General features: G+C 34.2%; 2 protein-coding genes across 4 annotated transcripts; both read right to left on the bottom strand.

The window, feature by feature from the left end:
* Nucleotides 1–15,569: 15,569 nt before the first annotated feature.
* Nucleotides 15,570–22,110, bottom strand: LOC18035277 (heparan-alpha-glucosaminide N-acetyltransferase). The gene is made up of 13 exons (XM_006423815.2): nucleotides 21,701–22,110; nucleotides 19,887–20,024; nucleotides 19,579–19,660; nucleotides 19,249–19,325; nucleotides 18,019–18,125; nucleotides 17,364–17,481; nucleotides 17,147–17,263; nucleotides 16,949–17,040; nucleotides 16,673–16,739; nucleotides 16,506–16,584; nucleotides 16,299–16,390; nucleotides 15,939–16,082; nucleotides 15,570–15,846 (listed from the first exon to the last, which is right to left on the bottom strand). Exons 1-13 carry the CDS (start codon nucleotides 21,902–21,904, stop codon nucleotides 15,820–15,822), a joined length of 1,344 nt encoding a protein of 447 aa, XP_006423878.1. The 5' UTR covers nucleotides 21,905–22,110; the 3' UTR covers nucleotides 15,570–15,819.
* LOC18035519 (histone-lysine N-methyltransferase ASHR2) lies at nucleotides 22,002–26,077 on the bottom strand. 3 transcript variants are annotated; one of them, XM_024178957.1, is made up of 2 exons: nucleotides 24,542–26,077; nucleotides 22,002–22,019 (listed from the first exon to the last, which is right to left on the bottom strand). In XM_024178957.1, the coding sequence occupies exon 1, from the start codon at nucleotides 25,690–25,692 to the stop codon at nucleotides 24,547–24,549; it is 1,146 nt and encodes a 381-aa protein (XP_024034725.1). In that variant the 5' UTR covers nucleotides 25,693–26,077; the 3' UTR covers nucleotides 22,002–22,019; nucleotides 24,542–24,546. The 3 variants fall into 3 exon arrangements, with proteins under 3 accessions (XP_024034725.1, XP_006423877.1, XP_024034726.1); XM_006423814.2 differs by lacking the exon at nucleotides 22,002–22,019 and adding an exon at nucleotides 23,293–23,326; XM_024178958.1 differs by lacking the exon at nucleotides 22,002–22,019 and adding an exon at nucleotides 23,329–23,342.
* Nucleotides 26,078–27,101: the final 1,024 nt, after the last annotated feature.

Raw genomic sequence — 27,101 nt, 5'->3', positions numbered from 1 at the left:
CTGAAGTCCTTAAGCTATTAGACGCAGGTATTATTTACCCAATTTCTAATAGTTCATGGGTCAGGCCTGTACAAGTTGTCCCTAAAAAGTCAGGAGTCACAGTAGTTACCAATGCTGATAATGAATTGATACCAACTAGAGTAACTACAGGATGGCGTGTATGCATTGATTATAGAAAGTTGAATTATGTCACACGTAAAGACCATTTTCCTTTACCATTTATCGATCAAATGCTTGATAGATTAGCAGGCCATGAATTTTATTACTTTCTAGATGGCTACTCAGGATACAATCAGATCCCCATAGCACTAAAAGATCAAGAGAATACCACTTTCACTTGCCCTTTTGGCACATTTGCATATAAGAGAATGCCATTTGGATTATGTAATGCACCTGCTACATTTCAACGATGCATGTTAAGCATTTTTTCTGATATGGTTGAACGATTCCTTGAAGTCTTTATGGATGACTTTTCTGTCTTTGGTGATTCGTTTGATCAATGTTTACATCATCTAACACTAGTTCTGCAAAGATGTATCGAGAAGAACTTGGTCTTAAATTAGGAGAAATGTCATTTTATGGTAAAACAATGTATTGTTCTCGGTCACATCATTTCAAGCAAAGGTATTGAGGTTGACAAAGTCAAGGTGGATCTCATTTCTAATCTTCCTCCACCCAAAACAGTCAGAGAAGTAAGATCTTTCCTTGGGCATGCTGGTTTCTATAGACATTTCATTAAAGATTTTAGTAAAGTTTCTAGACCCTTATGCAATTTACTTGCTAAGGATGTACCTTTTATCTTTGATGATTCATGTCTTGTGGCATTTGAAAAACTAAAGCAATTGTTAACATCATCACCCATCATTCAGCCCCCAAACTGGAGCTTACCATTTGAGCTCATGTGTGATGCATCTGATTATGCAGTAGGAGCAGTATTAGGACAAAGAGTTGATCGAATTTCCCACGTTATTTACTATGCTAGTATGACATTTAATAATGCACAATTGAACTATTCAACTACTGAAAAAGAAATGCTAGCAGTAGTGTTTGCATTAGAGAAATTTTGATCCTATCTCATTGGTTGTAAAATAATTATATTCACAGATCATGCTGCTCTTAAATATCTTCTCACAAAGAAAGATGCAAAAGCTAGACTAATTCGTTGGGTGTTACTTTTGCAGGAATTTGACTTGGAATTCAAAGATAAGAAAAGGACAGAAAATGTTGTGGCAGATCACCTCTCTCATCTCCATTTTGACACAATTACGGATCCATTAATATTGAATGAGTCATTTCCAGATGAACAATTAATGAGTGTGGAAGTATTACCTTGGTATGCTGATATAGTTAATTATCTTGTTACAGGTAAACTTCCAGAGCATTGGACCAAGCAAGACAAGGCTAAATTCTTTGCAGAGATAAAGAATTTCTTTTGGGATGACCCGTATTTATTCAAGTATTGTGCAGATCAAATTGTTACACAATGTCTCCCAGAAAATGAAATTCAGAATATTCTTTTATTCTTCCATGAACAAGTTTGTGGAGGCCATTTCAGTGCTAAGAAAACAGCAACTAAAGTTTTACAATGTGGTTTCTATTGGCCAACTATATTTCGAGACGCTTACACTTTCTGTTCTTCATGTGATAGGTGTCAACGAATGGGGAGCATTACACGAAGGAACATGATGCCACTAAATCCAATTTTAGTGGTTGAGATTTTTGACGTATGGGGTATCGACTTCATGGGACCCTTTCCCCCGTCTTTTGGTCATCAATACATATTGGTTGCTGTTGACTATGTATTGAAATGGGTAGAAGCAATTCCATGTAGAACTAATGATCATAAGGTGGTGATAGGATTTTTGAAAAGCAACATTGTTTCCCGCTTTGGATTCCCTCGAGCAATAATCAATGATGGTGGTGCCCATTTTTGTAACAAAGCATTCAAGTCTCTTTTGACAAAGTATTCAATCACTCACAAAGTGGCGACCCCATATCATCCGCAAACCAGTGGCCAAGTTGAGATCTCCAATTGAGAAATAAAGCACATATTAGAAAAGACGGTGAGGCCAGACAGAAAAGATTGGTCATTAAGACTTGATGATGTATTATGGGCATATAGAACGGCTTTCAAGACCTCGATTGGGATGTCACCCTACAGGCTAGTGTATGGAAAAACTTGCCACCTACCTGTGGAACTCGAGCATCGTGCATATTGGGCAATCAAGAAATTCAACTTTGACATGCAGCAAGCCAGCTCAGAAAGAAGATTACAGCTGGCAGAACTTGAAGAAATTCGCAATGACGCATACGAAAATTCCAAGATTTACAAGCAACGAATGAAAGTCTTCCATGACAAGAAAATTATGAGAAAATCTTTCACTCCAGGTCAGAAAGTGCTTTTATTCAATTCTCGCTTGCACATATTCCCAGGTAAGTTACGCTCTCATTGGTCTAGCCCATTTATTGTACATACTGTTTTTCCACATGGGGCAATTGAAATTAAGGACCCAAAGAACGATGTCACATTTAAAGTTAATGGTCAAATATTAAAGCCATATCTAGAGTACCAACCACATGAAAAAGACACCGAAATAAATTTGAGTGACCCACCAAATTTGAATTGAATTGAATTTTTTTTTCTTTTCGGTGATTTGATATTTTTTTTCTTTCTTTATATTATTCTTTTGCTAATTGAAATTATTTTTTGCATAAGTGTGTTTGTTTAACTATTAAGTTTTCTCTTATCATTTTTTAATCATGAGTACCATACTTAGACCGTTTCTCCTGAACATTCTTAAACCACTTCAACGTGTCAAAACTCATCTCAAAAGGCAGATTCAATTTTGTAACACACAACGCATTTAGGCTCTATAACCACTAGAGTTAGTAGCCTATGTTGAGAATCTAGAAAGCCAACTCAGAGATATTGAGAGAAGTGTTTACGACATCCAGTTGGAGCTTGAGGTAAATTCAATAAGAGGACGATTTTAATTTTCTTTGCGTGTTTTAATTTGTTTTTCTATTTGTGTGCTTTAGTTTGTTACCCCGGTGAAGTGGCGGATAACGGTACTCCGTGACAATCAAGTCGGTTACTTCAGTTTCCCATAATAACTGATATTCTGAGGTGAAAGTATGGACAGAAACGACATTCTAGCAAAGCTTCACAAGCGATTCCCTTCAGTTCCTCAGAATGCCCTCCTTACGATCTATAAAGCTCGGTTCGAACGCATGCGATTACTCATGAGGAATAACATACCTGCTGACATCCGTTGGTTAATCAAGGCTAAAGTACGATCGGCAGGTGAGTTACCTCCAAAATTTATTGCATACATGCCTGGTTGTGGTAAAGGAAATTATGCAAGAAAACGACGAGCTCGAAAAATTTCTGTTGCTGGTCATAAGTGTGCCAGAATGAGTTGCAATAAAAACCCATGTTCTTTAGGAATGGTGTCTGATAACAGGGAAGATAAGATTCAATTCATTAGGGATGGCTTGAATAAGGAGTCATTGGATGATATCCTTTTGTCTCTTGAAACGCATCCCAGTGGATATGCGCAAGGAGCGATTCTCTAGTTATGACCATTATTTCAGAAAGAGCATGCATGATATAGTCTCGGGAATCTGAATGTAAACGACCATGTTTGCCAGTTTATAAGAAACCTGGATAGAAAGCCTATCCTCGACCCATAGAGGGCGTTCAAGCCGTTTCTGGACATAAAACCAGAGGAAGATGTGAGCCACAGTCGCAACTACCTGTAAATATCATTTTACTTTACTGTTATTTTATTTCACTATTGTTTTATTGTGTGCATTATTGTCTTTAATAATTTTATTACTGTTTGCTTTTTCCTTTTTACTGTTTCCTTTTTGACTCACAAGTCACGTGCTTTACGCGTTATTTGACACCGACATGTTACCTCATACACAACTGTGACCCACTGTCACCAAGACTCTTAAATGTGATTTTTTTTTGTCAAGCACTCACAAATTATTTTTTGAGAAGTATCCCGATGGGAGCTACTCCAAATAGACAATTCAAGAACATTTGTGTGCTTTCTAGATTTAACTATGGCAAACATAAAGAGTTCGTTGAGGCAACCGTCGATCTTAGTCGAAGTATAGCAAAGAGAAAATTACACTTGGTGTATGGAGGAGGTAACCGAGGGTTATCAAAAATGGTCTCAGAAGCAGCTTTTGTCAAAGGAAGTCAAGTGTTAAGCATCATCCCAAGAGTCCTAAAACCATTGGGCAGTTTGTCTGACTCATCAACTGGAGAAGAGTTAGTCGTCTCAGGTATGCAAGAAAGAATAACTGAAATGCTTAATCATGCTGATGCTTTTATTTTCCTTCCAGGAGACCTTGCAACACTAGAGGCACTTATCACACTAGCATCTTGGGCCCATCTGCACATCCACCAGAAACCCATCGGTTTGTTAAATGTCAATAACTTTTATGATGGCTTTATCGCATTTCTTAACCATACAATAAAAAACTATTTCATTCCCTCTAATGCGAAAAAACTCTTTATTTGTGCTTACACTGCTAATGAGCTACTTGATCTGTTACAAGCTTATAGACCGGAGCCAGACCCCTGGACCTTTGTGTTGGAGCATCCAAATAATGATGGTAACAGTAGCCGCAGTAAGAAGTACAAATTAGATTTAACTCTCCGCCTGTAAATATTTTCTTCTGTGTTGCACCACCCAGGTGATGTCTTCTAAACTTTACTTCTTTCCTTTAAAACATTGAGGACAATGTTTCGTTCTGGTTGGGGGGAGTGAATAGTTGACAATTGTGGAATCTTTGTTAAGTTTTTACTGATTTTTTGTTGTAGAAACTAACTGTTGCTAACGTTTCGTGTTGAAGATGGTTGAATATGGAGTGTAGTGACTCTAGAAACGCATTTTCATCGTTTGAAAAAAAAATAATAAAAAAAGTAAAAAAACAAAAAATAAAAAAAATTCAGACATTTTCTTTTTCTTTATTAAGTTTTTATGTTCATTTTTCTTCTTCTTTCTCCTCTATAAATATACATTTTCAAATTTTTGAGCCTTTAAAAAAAATCCATTTTCTTTTTCTATCATTTTAAGTGTAACTTTTCTAATTAGTTGTTTTGCATCATATTCACATTTCTGCATGCATATTTTCTTTTCATACTTAGAATAGGTTGGGGGGTAGAATGTTGTTTAAAAAAAAAATTGTATGATTTGTTTTAACATTGGATGACATGATTAATTTCAAATTTTAGTATTTGTATTATCTTTGGTCTTAAGTGATGTTACGCTATATTTGCTACTTTACATGTTGATGTCGGAGACAAATATGAGTTGCTTGAAGGAATGAACATGTCATAAATAAGTGCCAAGTGAGTTGTTGAGCCTATCATTTTCTTGGAGAGTAACTCTTTTGCCCATTCTCTATACAGCTTAACAGTTTATTATTTTACACACGATCTCTAGATTTCTTTTGAGTTAACCCTAAAAAATAAATTGTAAAATAAAAAAAAGAAAAAAAAATATGTGTTGCTATATTGGAAAGCCCATCTAACTAGTAGATATAGATGATTATTTAGAGCCCTAAAAGACGATGGAAATGCCATCTTTGATCCGTTTGAGTCTTTCTAGCCATCCCTTTTATTAAATATCCATAGTTAACCCTTTTGAGCCTTTAAAAAAAAAAAAACTTTTTCTTTGTCAACTTATCATCTTGACCCACTCCGATTTGGAGTATTACCCGATGTCTTATAAGTTCCATCACCTATTTATGTTTGAGAAAATGTAAATAATTATTTTGTTTAGTGAAGTTATGCCAAATAAAAGCAAAAAAAAAAAAAGTTGTTGTTTCAAAAGAATAAAAATAATAACAATAGGTGAAATACACCTTGCAACTTAAAAAAAAAATCTCTGCATTTTTTCTCAAACATACAATTTGTTTTCCTTATTTCCCTTCTGTGTTAGCCATGTCCTTAGCCTACGTTACATCCTAATAAAAGTCCTTCTTGATTTTAGGGAACTATAGTTTGAAGTAGAAGCTAGTTATATGGGCTAAAAAGATGTAGTGGTGCATAATAATAATAAAAAAAAGAGATAAATAAAATGGGTTGACTAGCATTTTTATTTGACTTGAGATCGTATTATTTCTAAACTGAGGGCATATTTCTTTCATCTTGGTGAGAGCATGTGATATCGCTTCTTTATTATTTTCTCTCAATTACCATTCATTGGAGTAACTATTTTTATTGGGTTTAATTTATTTGTGAGAGTGTCACTACTTCCAGTGAGATTTTGGGGTTTGACATGTCATTCTTGAAAGTAGCCATAACAAAGTCTACTGGGCTAATTCATGTGAATGGTTGATGTGAGTGTGATGTTTCTTTAGACTGGAGATAATACTTATACTTTTATTTGATTGCTATTATTAATCTGATTGAATAAACACGAGTGTTTCTATTAAAAAAAATCATTTTGGATTTGAATTTTTTATTAAAAAAAAATCATAAGATTAGTATCGTAATTTCCCCATCTTCTTTATTTTTATTTGTTTTGTTCTCATCTTTATTTTTATTTTATTTGTTTTGCATGCATGGTCGAAGGTCATTATTACCTAATTTTAAACCTATAGACCTTGAACTCGAGAAAACACTTCGCCAAATAGTAATAACCTTATACTAGGGAGCCGGTTAAACCAGGACGGTATTTAGACAAGATTATTACTATTTGTCGACGAAAAGTCAAAACATCTACAATAATTAGAGGGGAAGAAAAAATAAATTTACCAACTAAAACCCATGGAACATGTTGAGACTTCATCTTCAACCCAAACTTGAAAGAAAATTACCTACTCATAATTAAACTGGGGGTAAAATGGAAATTTATTAAAATACATAGAAAATACAAGATGGAGAAGGAATTACAAAAAATAGAACTCAAAAATGAATTCAGGGATGCCAAATTAGGGGGGAGCCCTATTTTTTATAGATACACTGAGTAAATCATGACCATCAGATTAAAAATATTTTGGACGTTCAGGATTGCGCCACGTCATCAGTCAACAGTACGCAGTTTGACCACGCGGTTTGAATAGTAACACGGTTTGACCACGTGATTTGAACAGTCAGGCGGCTTGAATAGTGACGCGGTTTGGTTGTAAATAATCTCGTGTATATGCATGTACCGTACACACGATTTTTGGTCCACTGACATGCTGCCACGTCATCGATCAACAGTACATTAGAATTTTAATCCAATAGGATCGTGACACCTCATCAGTCAATGCCACAGCATCGGTCAATGCCATGTTATCATTCCGTATATGTAAACAATGTTGTGAACAGTAACATGGACAGTACCGTACATGTGAACAATGTCATTTTTCCTTTTATGCTCCTCCTAAGGTTTTCGACTGTCCTGAGTTCAAAAGTGATGTCTATTTTGCTGTCTGATCTCTCGTTCATTGTGAAATGACCATGATGCCCCTAAACTATATAAAATACTTAATTAAAATAAAACACACATAATTAAATTACAAGAGACTTAAATACATAAAAGTAAGGGTGTTAGTAAGACTTGAAATATAAAATGACGATTTTCTCCTTTATAAATATACACTTTCTAACACTCAACACCGTACGAGTAATAAATTTTTGGCGAAGACGCTTAGCCAAACACTTGTCCAAGAAGTGCCTTGATTCAAAATCAGATTGATTAGAAGTGCTCTCTTCCTGGTGCGCCCGTTTGGGTGGTGGAACATGTGCTTTCCCTTTTCCTCTACTCTGCCTTGAACTAAACATGATAATATTTGAGTGATTTGAAGAAAAATGAACTAATTAAAAGTAAGATGATGAAATTTAAAAGGAATATATGTGTTCAATTCGAGTAAAAATTGACTTAAGAAAGAAAAATTTGGAGAGAAAATTCGGGTGAAAACCTAGGCTAGATTTGGGATCTTGTGATTTTGATCATAAAAATGAGTTTGGAAGACAATTTTAAGCATAAGGAATGACAGGAATGATTTTTTTGAATCAATTTGGTGTAACAATCAAATGAAAATGGTGGATTTTAGAGTGAGAATGAGAGAGGAAGAAAATGGTTTTTAGAGAGAGAGAGAACTGGATTACCGAATAAAGAGGACGAAGATGAACATGCTTTAAAAATAAGAATCCAACTTAGCGCTTTTTCACTAATCGGATGGTCGGTTTTGTTCAGTAAGTGAATATTACGAAAACGCTTTACCGTTTTTTCATAACTGACTGACCGGTTTTATCCAGTAAGTAAACATTATGAAAATGGTTTACCGGTTTTCTCTATCCAGCTTTGTCTAGTGAGTAGTCCTTGAGAAAATGGCTTATCGATTGGTTACAATCGGTATGTTGGTTCTACTTCAAAAGTTATTCTGCATCTTATTGAATTTTGGTTAACTAGTTAACTTGTATTGTGCACACCAATTTATTTTTTGCTTAAAACTTGATTGATTTTAAATCATTTTGTGATTAAAACTTTTCAATAAGTCATTTAATACATGAAACATGAATATATACAAGAGCAAACATATCAAATATATTAATCATATCAATCAATAATGCCATACAAAGAAAAAAAATTATAATTTAAGATGCAACATTCATCATTCAAAGCTTATGCCTTATCTTTATGAACTACTCTTCACTAAGGGGGTTTGTAAAGATATCTACAAGTTGATTTTTAGTAGAAATAAATTTAATCACAATATCTCATTTTTTAACATGATCTCTTAGGAAATGATGTCTAATCTTTATATGCTTAGTTCTAGAATGGTGAATTGGATTCTTCGATAGATTGATAGCACTAGTATTATCACACAAGATAGGTATTTGATCAAGATTAATACCATAGTCTCTAAGGGTTTGTTTCATCTAAAGGGCTTGTGCACAACAACTACCTACGACAATATATTATGCCTCGGCGGTTGAAAGTGCAACCGAATTTTATTACTTACTAAACCAAAAGACAAGTGAATAACCTAGGAAGTGACATGTTCCACTAGTACTTTTCCTATCAACCTTATATTTGACAAAGTCAGCATCCGAATAACATGTTAAGTCTACACGTTATCCTCTAGGATACCAAAATTCAAGATCTATGGTTCCACTCAAGTAACGAAAAATCCTTTTAACAACAAGCAAATGAGATTCTTTAGGACATAATTGAAATCTTGCACACAAGCATACGCTAGACATAATATCGGGTCTACTAGCAGTCAAGTAAAGTAAGGATCCGATCATACCTCGATATGTTTCGACATCAACTTCCTTACCTTTTTCATCTTTGTCAAGCTTCATTGTTGAGCTCATTAGAGTACTTTTTATCTTTCCATCTTTAAGTCCGAACCTCTTAGGTAAATCTCTTATATATTTGGCTTGATTGATGAAAAGTCATTTTTCAGTTTGATTTATTTGAAGTTCAAGAAAGTACTTTAATTCTCCCATCATGCTCATCTCAAATTATTTGCTCATACAAGATGAAAATTCCTTACACAAAAACTCATTAGTAGAACCGAAAATAATATCATCAACATAAATTTGAACAATAAGTATATCTTGATTTTTATGCTTAATAAAGAGAGTTGTCAGCCTTACCCATTGAAAAACAACTGTCCAGCAAGAAATTTTTAAGCCTATCATACCAGGCTCTAGGTGCTTGTTTTAAACCATACAATACTTTTATTAACTTATAAACATAATCTGGAAATTTCTCATTTTCAATACCAAATGGTTGTTTCACATAAACTTCCTTCATAATGTAACCATTTAAAAATGCACTCTTGACATCCATTTTGATATAAAATGAAATATTTATGACATGCAAATGCTAATAGCATCCTAATAGATTCCAATCTAGCTACTGGTGCAAAAGTTTCATCAAAATCAATTCTTTCTTCTTGGTTGTAACTTTGAGCTATTAATCTAGCTTTATTCCTTACAACCACACCAGATTCATCCATTTTATTCCTAAATGCCCATTTAGTGCCAATGACATATTGATGTTCAGGTTCCTAATTCCCACACATTGTTTCTCTCAAATTAGTTTAACTCTTCTTGCATTGCCATAATCCAAGATTCATTGTTTTTCGCATTCGAAAAGGATTTTGATTCAATTTGAGATATGAATGCAGCATATTGATAGGTATTTCTAAATGATGTTCTACTGGTTACACCTTTTGAAGGATCACCTAAAATTAACTCTTTAGGGTGAGAAGAGCAGACCTTCACTCCTCGGGGAGTGTTTGAGAAATATCTTCTTGTTGCTCCAAATTTGTTACTTCTTTTTGTTTATCCTCCTGATTTTCATGTGATGCGTCCTCTTGTTTATCTTTTGATGATTCTTCTTGTAACTATTAATCTGCATCATCATTAACAACAGCTTCTCTATAGAGAAAGGGTTAGATACATCAAACGTAACATGCATTGACTCTTCAACAACCATATAGTTCTTTTATTATACACTCTATAATCTTTGATTGTATTTGAATAACTAATAAATATGTCAACATCAGAATTTGGATCAAATTTACTAAGATTATCTTTTGTGTTCAAAATAAAATGTTTGCATCCAAAAACTTTGAAATAACCAATATTGGGTCTTCTATCTTTCAAAAGCTCATAGGGAGTTTTATTGAGATGAAGTCTGATCAATACACGATTTAAAACATAATAAGTGATGTTGATGGCTTTGGCCCAAAAATATTTTGGTAATGCATTCTCATTCAATATGGTTCTAGTCATTTCTTGAATAGACTTATTTTTTCTTTCAACAACTCCATTTTGTTGTGGAGTTCTTGGTAAAGAGAATTAATGCACAATGCCAAAATTATTACAAAATGTTTCAAATGTATGATTTTCAAATTCTCCCCCATGATCACTCCTATTGAATGTAATACCATAACCTTTTTCATTTTGAATCTTCTTACAAAACACTTTAAAAGCATCAAGAGCATCATCTTTATTAGCTAAGAATAATACCCATGTGTATCTATAAAAATCATCAACAATTACAAAAGCATAATACCTACCACTTAAGCTAGCATATCTCAAAGATCCAAATAAGTCTATATGAAGTATTTGAAGAGGTTTTGAAGTAGAAATATGGTTTTTGCTTTTAAAAGATGTTTTGATTTGTTTACCAAATTGGCATGCTTCACAAATTATATTTTTTTGAAAATCGATTTTTGAAAGACCTTTAACTAAATCATTTTTTTGAAATTTTTGAAATCAAATCCATGCTTTCATGACCTAGTCTTCTATGCCATAACCAATCATTATCATGCAATGCGAAGAAACATTTATCATTAGTAGATGCACAATCTATATCAATGGTATAAACATTAACACATCTATTTCTTACAAACAAAATCTTGGCATTATATGCATTCTCAATAACACATTTCGATTTATCAAAGATAGCTCTATAGCCTTTATCACACAATTGACTAATGCTAAGTAAGTTGTGTTTCAAGTTTTCAATCAAACACACATTTTTAATAAGAGTAGAGGATACATTACCGACATTGCCAATATCAATGATCTTTCCTTTTGAATTATCTCAAAATGATACATCTCCACCATTTTCGATCTTGGTAAGGCTTGAAAACCAAGAATAATTGTCAGTCATATGTATTGAGCATCCGCTGTCTAGGTACCATTTGTTTTTCCTCATATTTGATCCCTGCAGAGAAATCTCTAAGTTTTAGGTACCCAAAACTTTTTGGGTCCTTGAGTGCTAGAATGGTTTCTTTTGGAACCCAAACACATTTGATCTCATAATATGCATTTCTCTTAATAGGGCAACTATAATTCATGTGACTATTTCTATTGTAATAATGATAAACAATTTGATGATCACTAGTGGAGGTAGCCTTAACAAAGTAATTTTTGTAGTATTTTTGTTTCAAGTTAGACTTACACCCAAGTCTTCCTTTATCAAACACACATTTTTTAGAGTTGAGTAATTTTCCTAAGTTCTTTTGATCATTTGTGAATTTTAACACAATCTCATTGAGCTCATTGCTCTTCTTCTTAAGCTCTTCATTTTCTTTGATCAAATTATCAACTTTTGATTTTTCATGCTCATATGAGGTACTTTGTTTACCTTTTAGAGAAGCAATCCTATCATACAATATTTCATTATCTAATTCTAGTTATTTGATCTTTTCATTTAGTATATCATTGTATTTATGCAAGGCATCCTTTTCATTTGAAAGTTCTAGCATTTTCTTCTTAAGACATGCATTTTTCTTACCAATTTTCATTATATCATTATGCAGATCTTTAAAAGTATCATACAATTCATTATAAGTAAGAAGATCTTTTATCTCATCAAATTCACATCTCCTATTGTCATAAGTGCTAGGTTTGACACTTCTTACGAATCTTAATCATCACTACATTCTTTATCGCTGTTATCCCACGTAGCTGCCATTGCCTTCTTCTTGAGCTTGTTAAGAAGAGGACACTCCGATCGTCTGTGTCCAGGCTTCTTGCAATCATAACAAGTGATTGGCTTCTTCATTTTCTTTTGGTTCTAGTAGTTTTTAAATCTTTTCCTCTCACTAGTTTTCTTGAAGAATTTTCTAAACCACTTGGAGATCATAGTCAATCTTCATCATCAAGCTCGCTTTCCTCATCACTCTCATGTTTTAATGCTTTGAGTGCAATGTTTTTCTTCTTCCTTTCTTCATTGCCTTTTTCCGCTACCAAATCTTCTTCATAAGAATCTTTTACTTGGTTTGTACCTTCATAGACAACTTCAAGTTTATTCCAAATTTCATGAGCATTTTCACAACTGAAAACTCTATGGAACTCTTTGTTATCTAAGGCACGAAACTAGGCATTCATAACTTTGGAATTTAGAGAAACTTTTCTCTTTTTCAACTCATTCCATTAACTATAAGGTTTTGGAATTTCTTCTTCTTCTTCATTTTTAGTAGTCAGCATGAAAGGACCATAATTAACGATTTCCCAAATCTCATAATCTAGAGGTTGCAAGTAAATTCTCATCCTAGTTTTCCAATATAGGTAATCGTTTCTATCAAAATATGGCGGTCTAGTGGTGGACTGTCATTCTCTAAATGTAGAATCATTTTAAGTTGCCATTGATTTTTAACTCTAGACGATTAAGTCTAAATAAGAGCACCTCGCTCTGATACCAAATGAAATACTAACTCGGCAACCCAAAAGGGGGGCGAATTGAGATTCTAAAAATTTAAGCAATTAAAAATTAATGCAATTTAAACAAAGCAACCAAATTCGAAATAAATAAATTAATGTGTAATGAAAAATAAAGAGATAGGGTAAGAGAGAGCAAACACGTGATTTTTACGTGGTTCGTCCAACCGTGCCTATGTCCACGCCTCCATGCTCACTGGGCTTGAGGACTTTACTATGCGAGTCTCCAAGGCTTCAACAACTCTTACAATTGACTTCCAAGGTGTCAATAAACATTTACAACAAGAGATTATCCTCAATCTCTTAACTCAAGTATATCTCAACACTTACAACCTCTCAACTTGATTTTACAAAAATGATTACAAATAAATTTCCCTCACACAATGTGTTTGATTACAAATGAAGCTCAATGTGTGTGAATGAAAGAAATGAATACACAAATTTTATGCTCAGATTACAGAGGATTGCTCAACGATAACAATAGTTGCTCTCTCCATTTGAATTTGATTGAAATCATTTTATAGTTGGAGCATAAAACTAACTGTTATTGACTTTCCGGTGATAACTGGCTTGCCGCTTTATGTTAATCGGTTTGCCACTTGATATTGTTGTTTCAGTCAAAGATTTGAATTGTTGCACATCCGGTTTGCCGCTTTTCATTTTTCGGTTAGCCGTTTTTACTCTAGAGAGCTTCTGCTTGTTAATCGATTTACTGCTTAGGTGAATCCGGTTAGCCGCTTGTTATAGTGAAATAACTATTTTTGCCTTAAATCTTTATTAAACTTTACAAATAGGTCCATTTTCAGAATTTAAAACAATACTTGTTGATTTCAAAGTTCTCAAAACTTTTCAATTAAAAGCATAAACTTGAAAACAACCAATTTTATAAAATCATTTTCTTGTTTCAAAACCATAATGCATAATTCCTAATTTATCCAAAACATGTGGTTTGTTATCATCAAAATAATATTTTATAACCATAAAGGCTAACGCAATGCCCCTGAAGGTGTCTATATCGTTTTGGACATGTGGCGGACCGTCACTAGTTATTACCTTCCTCAGGTAGGGATTTAAGAGTAATTTGTCCTTTTTAATTGAGGCTCTTGGGCTTTCTAGAGTTGGAAATTCTCCTCTGAAGGACTATCCTTATTGACAGCGTGTCCTCAACCCTAATTTGCTCATTTCAAATGAGCCGATTAAGTTGAAAAACATCTAATTTCGTTGTGATGGGGCAGGAGACCGTGTTTGTGGTCTCTACTTCTCATATTTGAATCATGTGGCCTATAGTGAGACATTTTAGAGATAATCCAAGTGGAGACTAAGCAATGATGATGTGTTATGGCCTTATTGGTGAGGCTGTCACTTTCTTTGTGGTTCCAAGCTGACACGTGACAGTTTTGGTGCACCGTGGGAGACAGTCTGCAATTTTCGGTTAAAGCAAATGGAGGTGATTTTCTAGAACCTACATGTTATATCCTTGTTCTTTCAATTCCTTCTTCATTCTTCATAAGGACTCAAGAGCCTAAGAAATATCTTCACACGTGTCATAACCTAAGTATTTCTTATTCAAATTTTTTTTTGAATAAGCATTTCTTATTCAAATTTTACCACCAATTAGTATCTAATAAAATATACATGAACTTGTATTTAACAGCCAAACCATATTTTAATCTTTTATTTTAATAGCCAAACGACGTTCATTCCTGCAGAAGTACTAACTTAAACCTTGATTTACATAAACCAAGGTAAAGATCAACTAAACTTCTTCGATGAAAGCGCATGTATTGATTACGGAAAAGCTGCACCGTACGCAGATTACAGCAAGAACTGTGGTAGAAATTTTTGTTTTGTAGCTGCGCTGTGGCAGCTGCAAAACAAAGGTAATCGAAGTTGAAAACAACAAAAGGAGGGGCCTTCTTTCTCTACATACATAAATGGCGTCCTAAAACTCCCCGTCATTAGTCTAGATTACGCCCGGTAGCCTTCGAGTGTCTGTGGTAACAGGAGCTGAGGTAATATCTTTCATGGATAACCTTGACACTCAAAGGGATATTGCTCTCTGCACTCACTTACAGCCTAATTGGTAAGTAAGCACTTCCAGAAAGGCAGACCAATGTAATTCTCTTATTGCTTTAATTCTCCTGTTTGCCTTCCCTATACTGCAGACTGCATGATCCACATTACCATCCCACAAAAAAAGACAAAAAATGAATCTCCTACATATTGTGCTTTCAATTACAGGTTGGACTAGTTTTGATTGCTTCATTGATGTTTCTGGCTAGTGAATTCCACACTTAACTTATTTCCATTCTTCAGGGGACTACAATTTGTGAGAGCTGCCAATTTGGCTAAAGATCATGATAATATATAATTAAACATACATATCATTTAGATTTGATTGATAATATCATTTAAAAGCTTCATAGTTACATATGTATTATATAAGATATGTATTCTAATATGATGTAAAATTCCTATTCCTAAATTATTCTGACAGATGTGGATAGAAACTCCCCAAAGTCAAGTAGAGAGACGGTACATGTTCATATCTCCGACTGTACAGATACCTGACCTTGATCTTGCTAAAATCTCAGCCGAAAATGAATCCACATAACCCTTCATTTACCGATTCCAATTAAACGAAGCTGCCAGAAATATAGAGAAAATTATTAGATTGCAATTTGTAAGTGAAGACTTGTAACAAACGATTTCTTTAAGAAGTAAATAAGAAATCTACAATGTTATTTTGTGGCTGCCTCCAATAGAATCCCTGCAAAAGCACTGGCAGGATGTTGCAGGCAACGAGGATGTAGATCATCAGTGCATGCAAACCCATCCACTCAAATACCATAGTTACACGTCTATGTCCTTGAACATCAACCTGCAGCAAAAGAACTAAGTTACCGGTTTGAAGATGAGACAAATTGAGCTGTTTTTCAGCACAAAAGGGAAGACAAAACTACTAAAGGAAAAGTCAAGACTATGAACTGCAATCTAATTAAGATTGAATATTTAATATCTATAATAACATAGACTTGCAAGCATAAGAATAATCAAAAGGTTTCTTCAACATGAGATGACTGGAAATATATCGAACCATAAAGTAAATTCCAGCCAATAGAACGCCAGAAGCTCCAGCAGTGAGGCATGTATAACTCAATGAGTAAAGAGCTTTGTTTAAATGCATTCCTGAGATAAAGAAGATAAACGTGTTGTTAAAAACTATGTTAATGCTATTATTACAATCAGCCCACCATCACTATTAAATTTGGATCTAACAACAATATAGAAAGAAACATCCTACCCACAAAGTCCAAGGAAAGGCCCAAGCCTATAAGACAAGAAGACAGGATAATCCAGTTAAGCATTCTGTCCCTGTGATCCTACACGTGCAAGGTGAATAAGAACCGTGACATGAAGATAAACTTACAATGTAAAAATGAAAAATAATGTCACAAGTAAAAGATTTACCTTAAAATGGACGATGAGGTGCCCAAAGTGCAAGCCGATCAAGCAGGTTACAGTGGCCATCACTGAACTACAGCCACAAAGTACACATGAATTATAGAACTTACAGACAAGGCTACCCCATAGACAAGAGGTATATGACAATTCAAGAAATTAGGTTACACTTCCCCTCTTTCAATTAAGGAATTTACACATTGTCCATGTGACAGCAGCATATCTGCTAAATTTTCTTGGAAAGGACAGTACAATAATGCTTAAAAAATGGAACTCTAGACATACCTCAGGAGTCCTTCAGGATCGAAAGGAGCTTGACACCATGAAGGAGCATCAAGAGGCATTGGGCCATAGTCTGGGGAGTTGATACTGCATTGCTATGAAGAAATGAGAAAGGAGAAACATAAGAGAAAGACAAATCATGGCAAGTAGGACTATGAAATACTGAAAAGTAATTGAAACCAAGTTATTAAAGGGAGATACCTTTGTTCGTGAATAGATTGGCTTTCTGTATAAATGTTGAATACCCAATATTTTCCGATCAATCATTCCAACAGCGTTACAAGCTGGTCCAGTGCTACCACGCACTCCACATGTAACCTGTCAAAGAAAAATAGTATAGAGGCACTTAGGGCATCAATCTTCTGACCAAAATTCTATGGTGGAAATAAGAGAAAAAAGTAAACATTATGAAGCTCACGTTAAATATCCATGGCGATGAGGAAGAGGTTTCAACTGGAAATTCATACTGCCAATCAGGTACATACAAGCCGTACAACAACAATAAATACAGAGTAGTAAGCACCAAAGCAACAACCCTGTGAAACACAGAGAATGGCCCAAAACTTTATTAGTAATTTTGTTTTAATGCCGACCCAATACATGAGAACTAATGGAACCTCAAAAGAATAACAGAATTAAATATTTTTAATGACCTGCACACACCTTATTGACAAGAAAACACTAGTAATTATGTGTACATACAAGGATACAAATGTACACACCTTGTGTAACATAGTGTAATAGTCTAGAGAAGATCTAAAGTACAATATTCATATTTCTGCATAGTATGAGCTACAAGTGAAAGATGACTTATGGTATATAAAACATAAGACATTATAAAACTGAACCATCCTTTGATACCCAGAATGAGAAATCCCACAAGTTTCTATGACACAATTTTACCAAAAAAAAAAAAAGGAAAAGAACCAAAATGCAACAAAATTTATTACTTTATTCTTGAACCCAATTCTAACTTCAGAAAGAATTTTGAATTATGATATTCTTCAAATATACGATCAAGTTATCCAGGCAAACTTTGATACAATACTGTTATAGCTCTTAATCACACTTACCAATGGCCTCGATATTTCCTGAACAGAGATAATTTTGAGCTTACATGGCCATCGCCCTTTAGCCAAATCTCACACAGTGCTGCCACCAAATATGATATTGCAATTCTCTAGGGAAGGGGGAAAGAAGTGAGTGAGTTATTACACTGCAGAAACTGAGTAAAACTTTAAAAATAAGTCCATTGGTTGCAGCAACCATTTACGTGGTCCATTTGACAAGGTGGGTCTACGTCAAATGGGTCTAATAGAATCTAAAATTTTTCTCTCAAAACACCAATTATGAAAATTAAAAAATAAAATTATAGTATACAAACCCATAAACATTCCCACAATAACCCAATGAGATTCCTTTAAGTCTACTCAATCCAACTCCAAATTTCGATTATCTTACTAATGTTCTTGTAACTCCAGTTCTTCACTTCTTTTTTTACCCCCCCCCCCCCCCCAAGCTGTCTTGTACAATAGTGAATGGAGAGAGAGAGAGAGAGCGAGCTATGAGGGGGACTGTGGGCAATTTGCTAACATTCTAAGTTATATCCATCACAAATATATAGAGATGAGCTATTGTGATTACAGATGATTGACAAAGTTAAACTTTGGTAATACAAGTATGAATGATTTGAAAATCACAAAGCCAACAAACTAGGAGATATCTTAGAGATTACCTTTTTCTTTTATCATCCCTTGGCCTTCACTAAAATGTTTGTATTAACGTCATAGTTGCACTAGAGTGCAAATCAATTTATGGAGTCATACATAATGAAACCTTTATATTTCTTCTATTAAAAGTTCTGAATGATCTAATAACTTTTATTTTTTATTTTTTAGTTTTTGCCTGATTTTAGTCTTTGACAATTTTAGATATCTTTGTATGGACCCAGGGAATGTTATTTATGTATGCAGAATTTTCATTCAATTTCCACGACAAGAAATTTCCTTTTTTCTTTTTTCTTTTTTTCTTTTTTCTTTTTTTGGACATTAAAGTTAATTGCCTTTATGGATATTTTTGTAATAGAAATCATTGTTAAATATGGGTGTTGAGAGTATTTTTATGGATTCAAATAGCCCCACCGTAAATTTGAGAGAAAAACTATCAAAACTTGTTGATAACGCTCCAAACCTTAGTAGCAGCCATATAGGCTATCAAGTTTCAACTACTAAAACATCATGGAATAATCATTTATTCCCTTGGTCTAAGTATCAGGAATGAAAAGACATAGTGGGAACGCATACCTGCAGTACTCCCATCCATCGTATTTGCGCAATATCCACTCCATACTTCAGATTGTTGATCCCATGGAAAAAGCCACCTAGACGGTAGAAACAAATAATAGATTTTAGCGCAGAATAAAGACAAATAAAAGCATGCATGATCAATTAGACAAAACATGTTTTAGTTGACAAAAAGCACTCAAACATAAGTAACACATTTCTTTTCCAGGCTTTTTCTATATTCACACTACAAAACAAAAAAGACAAATATTTGCATAAAATACCGAATAGTGTTAAGCTTTATGCATTAGGGGGAAAAAAATGTCTAAAAGTTATTGATCTAGTAATCACCTTGTAGAAAAATGCCTAATAGGAAAAGATTCAATGCCCGCGGTATTGCTTTTCTAGTTGCAACAACTTTGCAAGGGAAGTTCTGAACGGGGGGAAAAATCTTGTTAGCTTTTATGAGATCATTGATGGTGATGCATCATAAACAAAATCATCATCAAATGATAAGCTAAGAAATTACTATCGGCCAGAAAAATTTAACAAGCAAAAGATAACTATGGTAACTGAATAGTTCATGCCATAACCCAGATTAAACATATTTGCTTGCTTGTTTTCTGATTAAAGCAATACATTTGAAAAGCAAGAGATACCTTGTACGTAAGAGCCAATGAAACACCAACAATAAAGAGGAAAAATGGCATAACAAAATCTGCAAGTGTTAAACCGTTCCATGGTGAATGATTAATAGCAGGCAGAATTCCACCAACATCATCAACGAGTATCATTAGCTGCATCAAGAATGTAAAGAGAGAATAATGAATAATTTATTTATAAATAAAATAAAATACTTAAGCAGAGTTTCAAATACATGAAAATCTTTGCATGATTTTTTTGTTTTTAATGAAATATTGCAGGGTTAAAATTATAATGTATAAATAATCCTCGATTTAATCATTTTATACAGAAAACCAGTGCAAAGAATAAATGGTAATTCACTTTAACCCACTAAGGTCATTTTTTGTGTGGACCAATATTCATTTCAAAAAATGGATGATAGAAGAATCCAATGATTACAGAAAAGAAACACAAAAGAAAAGCTTCACAGAGATGGTTTAGAACAGAACAAAAGAAAATTAATGTCGAGTAGCTGCCATCACTGGACATCAGTCTCATTCACAATGGCCATCTAATCATTGGTCTCGAGAAAAAGAATCTTAAACAACTTAAAATGCCGACTCTGTAACTGGAAACTTAAAGCATGTGACAAAAATTGATAGCTTAGTGTCTGTTTATAACTGGAGAGTACATGGGAACATCATAATGGACAATAGAAGAATTCTATCCTTTTCAATATAAAATTACTTAAATTTACAGCCTTTATGTAACTTTGTAATTCCACGGCTTAAGGCCCCCAAAAAACTAGTATTTTACCAACCAAGAGATGTTAAAGCTTTTCCATCAAACTGGAAAAAATCCTTCAGAACCACAACTTAATGATGGAAATATTTAATTGATTACCCTTCTACAATCCCTCCTTTCGCAAAATAAGAAATAGTAGACTCAAGTTCTCTCAGTTTAGTAGGGATAGCAAGAAAATGCCGATTTTTCCCTTCTTTGCTATGCTAGTATTCCAGAAAAATCAGACCAATAGCAATCAGTTATATATTAAACATCACGTTTAATCAGTAAGGAATTAACATTAACACATCCAACTAGATCATAAAGTTCAACAAAGATTGTTCAAAGAAAGTTTTGACTATAAAACTCGTTTAGTATTTATTAAAAATCATTTAATAAGTAATAAAAAGACAAATTGCATTAACTTAACTTCATCTTCAATTAGTAGTTTGGATATCACTATATGAAATTCAGCGGCAATAGCTACACATATAAGTAACAGAGATGGCAGTAACAGCAACAGGTGCCTAACTTGTTAAATGATTTTTAAAATATCTCTCTTCTGATCCACTTGGGTAGGGTGGAAAAGGTGCAATTGCATGGCAACACATTTCGCATTGCATAGGACAGGCCACCGAAAGACGTGAAAACATCCACTTTATTTATTTTTTTTGCTTTAAGCTAAAGCATCATCAAGATAAGTCCTCAACCTTATAGATTTTGCAAGTAATATTATAAAAATTGAAAGTATAAAAAAAAAGGCAAAAACAGACAGAGAGAGAAGACATTGCCCATTGTCAGCATAAACTATACAAATATTAAATTGATGTTCCATGTTACATATCAGACAAGAGTCCTTAGGTGAGGATGTCCGCGGATTCGGACATTCACAGTGCTGTAAATAGCTTTTACCTACAATGTAAAAGCCTTCTAACGTCCGTACTTTAAGATGATTAATCTAATGAAAAACAAAAAAGAAAAGACTAAATGCAGGAAAAGATTTGTACCTACAATACATGGATATGGAAACGGAAACAATGCATTAAAAAAACAAAGAAGTGTTTACCGCAACAGTGAGTCCGCGGAAGACGTCAAGAGAAATAAGGCGACGTTGTTGATGTTGTGGGCGAGTTTGCTTTGAGTTGGAGTTTGAAGGAGGAAGTAAAGGGTCTCGTTCTAATTTCTCATTGGCAGGGGCAGACGTTGATTTAGAGATCTGAATAACCAGTTGATCGTTCGCATCGTTGTTAATAGGATTGTACTTGGCCATTTTTATTACAACAATGCTATCTTCTTCCTTCTTCTTTTCAGTTTCAGGAAAGAGATAAAGACCCCCTTTGGCTTTGGCTCTCCTCTCCCTCCTCTTTTTGTTTCTCCTTTATCCTCTGCGTATTTATAGCAAAATATATTTGTAAGGTAGATACAGAGTAGACAACAACAACCAGTGATTGATATTGAAATTGATGGGGGCACCGCCATTTTTATTTATTTGCCTTTATTATTATTATTCACCTCTGACTCTTGTTTAACACTTTTTATCTTCTTTTACTTTATTTGTATTCCATCCGTTTAACAACTTAACATTACGCAGTACGCACTACCTATTCTTGCTTTTCTTTTCCATACCCATACGTGGCCTTCATCAGTCGTTCCTTGTCTATTGTTTCAAAATATCTTTTACCTTCCTTGGAGAGAGATTCTCTCGGTCTCTCTCCTTTTTAGAAACGGCGTAAATCTAATCTTAAACGTCCTAAAAAGGCGTAAATCTAAATCTTAAACGTCCTATTCTATCACTCTACATGCTATAATACTAATTACTTAATTAATTAAATACATTAATTATAATTGGATTGGAAATTGGAATAAGATATTTAGGAAAGATGATCCCTGAAAAGAATATCTCAATTTAAAATGAACTGCAACGTACAAGATTTTATTTGTATGATGTTTTTGGAGAGAAACAAGAAGTCGAAATATTCCCCCACAGGCCCAATAGGAATACTCAATCGCATTTAGTCGTGACAAAGATAAACACGTCCGCACGCTCACATCAGTGATTAGTCCCACAAATCTGGTTGATATTCAGACCTATTACTTCAATACACCTCAACACTTTAGAAATGAGATCAATGTGTGTGCAACAAAAGTAGCACATTCATGGTGCCGACATCTCTTAAGTTGATCGACACCCTCTCTCGAATGAGGATTCGAGTATTCCCACCAATACCATGCCGCCAATTTGCCATAATATCATGACTCAATCACATGAGTCATGACTCATGATAAAGAGACATTCGAAGGCACCTTCACATTAGTGATTAGCTCCACAAATCTGATTCCTATTCTATCACATAGGTTACTTTTAAGCAAGTAACGCACACTTGAAAAATGAAATCAATGAATGTGCATGTAACAAAAGTGGCATCTTTTAGTTGAGTTAGTTGGCACTTTCTCTCTAATGGGAGAAAAATTCTGAGAGGTGATTTGAAAAAAAAAAAAAAAAAAACAAACATGTTGGATAACCAGGTAGTCTTTTTGCAACAACTGAGAAACAAAATCCGTCCAAAGGAATCAACAAGCACCCACAACAACTTATGTTGTAAATGTGTGACCTAAGTTAAATATTAAAAAAAAAAAAAAAGAACAATGGAGGATGAAGAAGAAAAGAAGCAGCACTGTCCTCACCAGAAACCTGCAACCAGAACAACCTATAGGCTAATAAACATAAATAGACAGAAAGCAAAAGTTACAAATAATTTAGTAGTACCAAATCATACAACAAAATCTGCAGCTTTGAGATAAGGACAAAAATCTCTGGGAAAAGTACAAAAGGAAATTGAATAGACCCACTTAAACACACACTAACAACTATATGTATACTCATAGAATACAAAAAATATTTAGAGCATTTACCCAATCAAACAAGTCAAGCTGACTATTAATGTTTTAATTATATCCCAGTTTTTTAATTCCATCTGACATGTCAAGCTTCATCTGAAACTGCCATATGCAAAGGGTATTCCCTCTTTTTAATCAAATTGATTATAACCTACCTACATTCCAATTTCCATGTAACTGTGCACGACAAATAGGAACTAACCCATGATACCATAGAAAGACATCACCATTGCTTTGTTGAAAAAAATTTATTTGCTGCGGCAGAAATAAAGAAAGCTAATTCCCATCGAGATAACTAGAAATTCTAACCATTAAGAATCGTAATGAGCTTAAAAAAAAGTATAAAGGCCCAGCAGAAATTGCTTGGTTTGTGAAAGCCTGCATCTGTCCATATATATTCTGATCGAATATGGTAAATGATGTAGCAGTGACATTCGACATACCACTGGAAACATCACCTGCAATTAAAAAGGAAAAATGGCATACAAATACAAAATTGCAAGCTTAAAACTTAGGGTAATCAATGGCAAATGCAGCAAAGGCTCATAAGACAATCTTCATCAATCTGGCCCTAGTCTATTCAAATGGTAGTTTCTTGCTAGTATTCATCCTATCTACTGGTTTCACCTATCTACAACTCCCTTCGTATTTTACTCACACTTGAAATGAAAGAAATTGTGATCTTTGTACATACATCCATTAAAAATTGCATATCACATGATGCAACAACCAATTGTGAACAAATGTACCACCCGTCCATTATAGACAGGATCAATCTGGCATGGACCTGAACAAGCTGAATTATAACTAAATATCCATTTTGTTCTGCATAGCTCAATATTTTCGCAAGGTGGAAATACATATCATATCATCACTAACAGAAAAGCTGAATTATAACTAAGTATCCATTTTGTTCTACATAGCTCAATAGTTTCGCAAGGTGGAAATACACATCATATCATCACTGACAGAAAGAAAGAAATTTAAGACTTACAGCAAGAGCAGATACCTGAGCTAGTCATCCATACCAACGGTGTCTTCTCTTCCAATGGCATCATTCTTTAGATTTCCACAGACATTACACTCCATAACAGTAGAAGGCGTAGCATCGGAAGGAGGTAAGGGAGCCAATGTTCCCCAACAATTATCTCTATCACACATGTATCTCATAAAGAAATATGCATGAGGAAAATTAGTGTCACCGTGAACTTCAGCATCATCATCAGAGGCCACCATTTGTTCATCCTGATCCTCATCCATAACTTCTTCATTGTTCTCATCATCATTGTCATTGTCAGACCAGTTAGCTTCCACCTTGCAGCGATCACAGTCACAGGCAAAGTCATAGTCATATAGCAATCTCTTCTGTCTAGTGGAGTAATCATAATTGACAGGGAAATAACTCAAGCAAATCTCCCTGCCTTGGGGAACGTCATGAATCATCCTAACAATAATGTCAGTGTTATTCTCAGCAGCAGCGTCCACATAATCAAACCTACAAGCATTTGGAAGGCAATCATGGTTAAAGAAAGAAGCCTTGAGGTAAATGCCATAAGCACGAACTGATCTCCGGCCATCTTGGCCTTCAATGTAAGGCTCCATTAAACCGAATGCATTGAGCCTGTCCTTGGCGAGAAGAGCAGCAGTAAGCTCAATAGTAGTTGAAGCAGGAGGAGGGCAGAGTGAGGAGAGGTAATGAGCAGCCGATGTATCGTTATCAGTAACAGTGCCTTGAAAAGCAAGCAAAATTTGAAACTGGGAAGGATTAACAACGGCTAAATTATATGCGGCGATCAAGAACCGGGCCTGGAGTTGTCGATCCAAAGGCAAGTTGGCGGCGTCAGGGGAGTTGAGATTGAGCAGACGGGTCAGAGCTTGGCAGACATAAGGAGAGTGGGATGATGACGCGGCGGCTGTCGAGCACTTGGGGCTGCAGAAGGCGACTGAACAAGAAGGGCAAATTGACGATGAAGAATGCATTGTTTTCCTGAAGCAATTGTGACAAAATGAAGAAGAATTGATGAAAGGTAGAGCAGAGTAGAGGAGAATGGGAGAATCTCTGAGGACTATTTGACCTGCTTTTAGTGATTGTGTGGATACTAAACCTCTCCCTCTTCCCTCTATCTCAGCAACCGTCACCGTCTCACTCACCGCCGACATTTCTGTGGTTAGGGTTTTTCTTCGCCTATGGGTTTCGCTTTCTTCTTCTTTGGGTGCTCAGTGGGGATGACTCAATTTCTTTTTTAAAGAAAAAATTATAAAGAATTATTAAGCGGATGAAACAAACTACATTTTATACCAAATTTCTCAAGGAAAAATGCATAAATACGGCTGGTCAACTAGTCAATCCGCTAGATTTTTCGTTTAAGCGGGTTGAAAGGAAAAAAAAATTGTCAATCCGACTGTAATTATCGGACTGGAATTCGGGTCTCATTAATATTTCAAAATAATTCGAATTAGAATTGGATTAAATTTGAATGAGTTCTTTGAGGCCTTTCTGCCACTTTTGCCACATAAAAAAATTCATGAAATCCTAATTAGTGAAAATGAACATAACAACAGAACAAGTAAATATAAATCATTAAAAAAAACGTAATCACTTTATATAGGGTTAATTTTATGAGTTCTGCTATTTGAACTCCGCAACGACAAAAGAACGACAGAAAAATTGGCACGTGAATGTTCGTTGCTTCAACTGCACTAACAGTTTTTGTCTATTACTTTTTGAGTTTAAAAAATAAAATAATCAAAAAAAAAAGAAAGAAAAGTAACCAAAAGAAAGAGATTACTTTTTGAGTTCGGTCTTTAGTCTCTCTCTATCTCTCACCTCTCATTTACGCGAGCTATCTGCGTTCAGGAAGGAAAAACTCAAACCAGTTCCGTCTCTGCATCTCACCAATTCCGTCTCTGCATCTCAGTTATCACAAGGAAGAAGTTAGATCTAGATCTACAAACAGAGGTCTTGATAAAATTAGTACTGATTAATTGGTAAGTTAATGACTCTCACTACATTCAAATAAAATTTTTATTGTGTTTTATATATTTAAATGGTTAGAATATTTAATTTAAATTGCAAAAATTCATAGATTTTTAATTTTTATATATTTAAATTGTTATGAATTTTTGCAATTTTTTTAATTTAAATGGCTGGAAATAATGGAATAGATTATAATAATTTCTGAATGTGTTTTATATATGTTATGATTTTTTAAATTTAAATGGTTGAAAATAATGAAATAAATTATAACAATTTCTGAATGTGTTTTATATATGTTAGGATTTTTCTTAATTTAAATGGCTAGAAAAAATGGAATAAATTATAACAATTTCTAAATGTGTTTTATATATGTTAGGATTTTTTTTAATTTAAATTGTTGAAAATAATGGAATAAATTATAACAATTTCCGGATGTGTTTTATATATTTAAGTTGTTAGGATTTTATAATTTAAATTGTTGGAGATAATGGAATAAATTATAAAAATTTGTTGATGTGTTTTATAAATTTAAATTGTTAGGAATTTTCGTTACTGGACAAAATGTTATATAAGTTTCTTAATACAAATGCTA

The sequence above is a fragment of the Citrus clementina genome, unplaced genomic scaffold (assembly GCF_000493195.1).
Source record: "Citrus clementina cultivar Clemenules unplaced genomic scaffold, Citrus_clementina_v1.0 scaffold_8, whole genome shotgun sequence".
In the NCBI taxonomy this organism is placed as follows: domain Eukaryota; kingdom Viridiplantae; phylum Streptophyta; class Magnoliopsida; order Sapindales; family Rutaceae; genus Citrus; species Citrus x clementina.
This window is presented reverse-complemented; position numbering and strand designations above follow the sequence as displayed.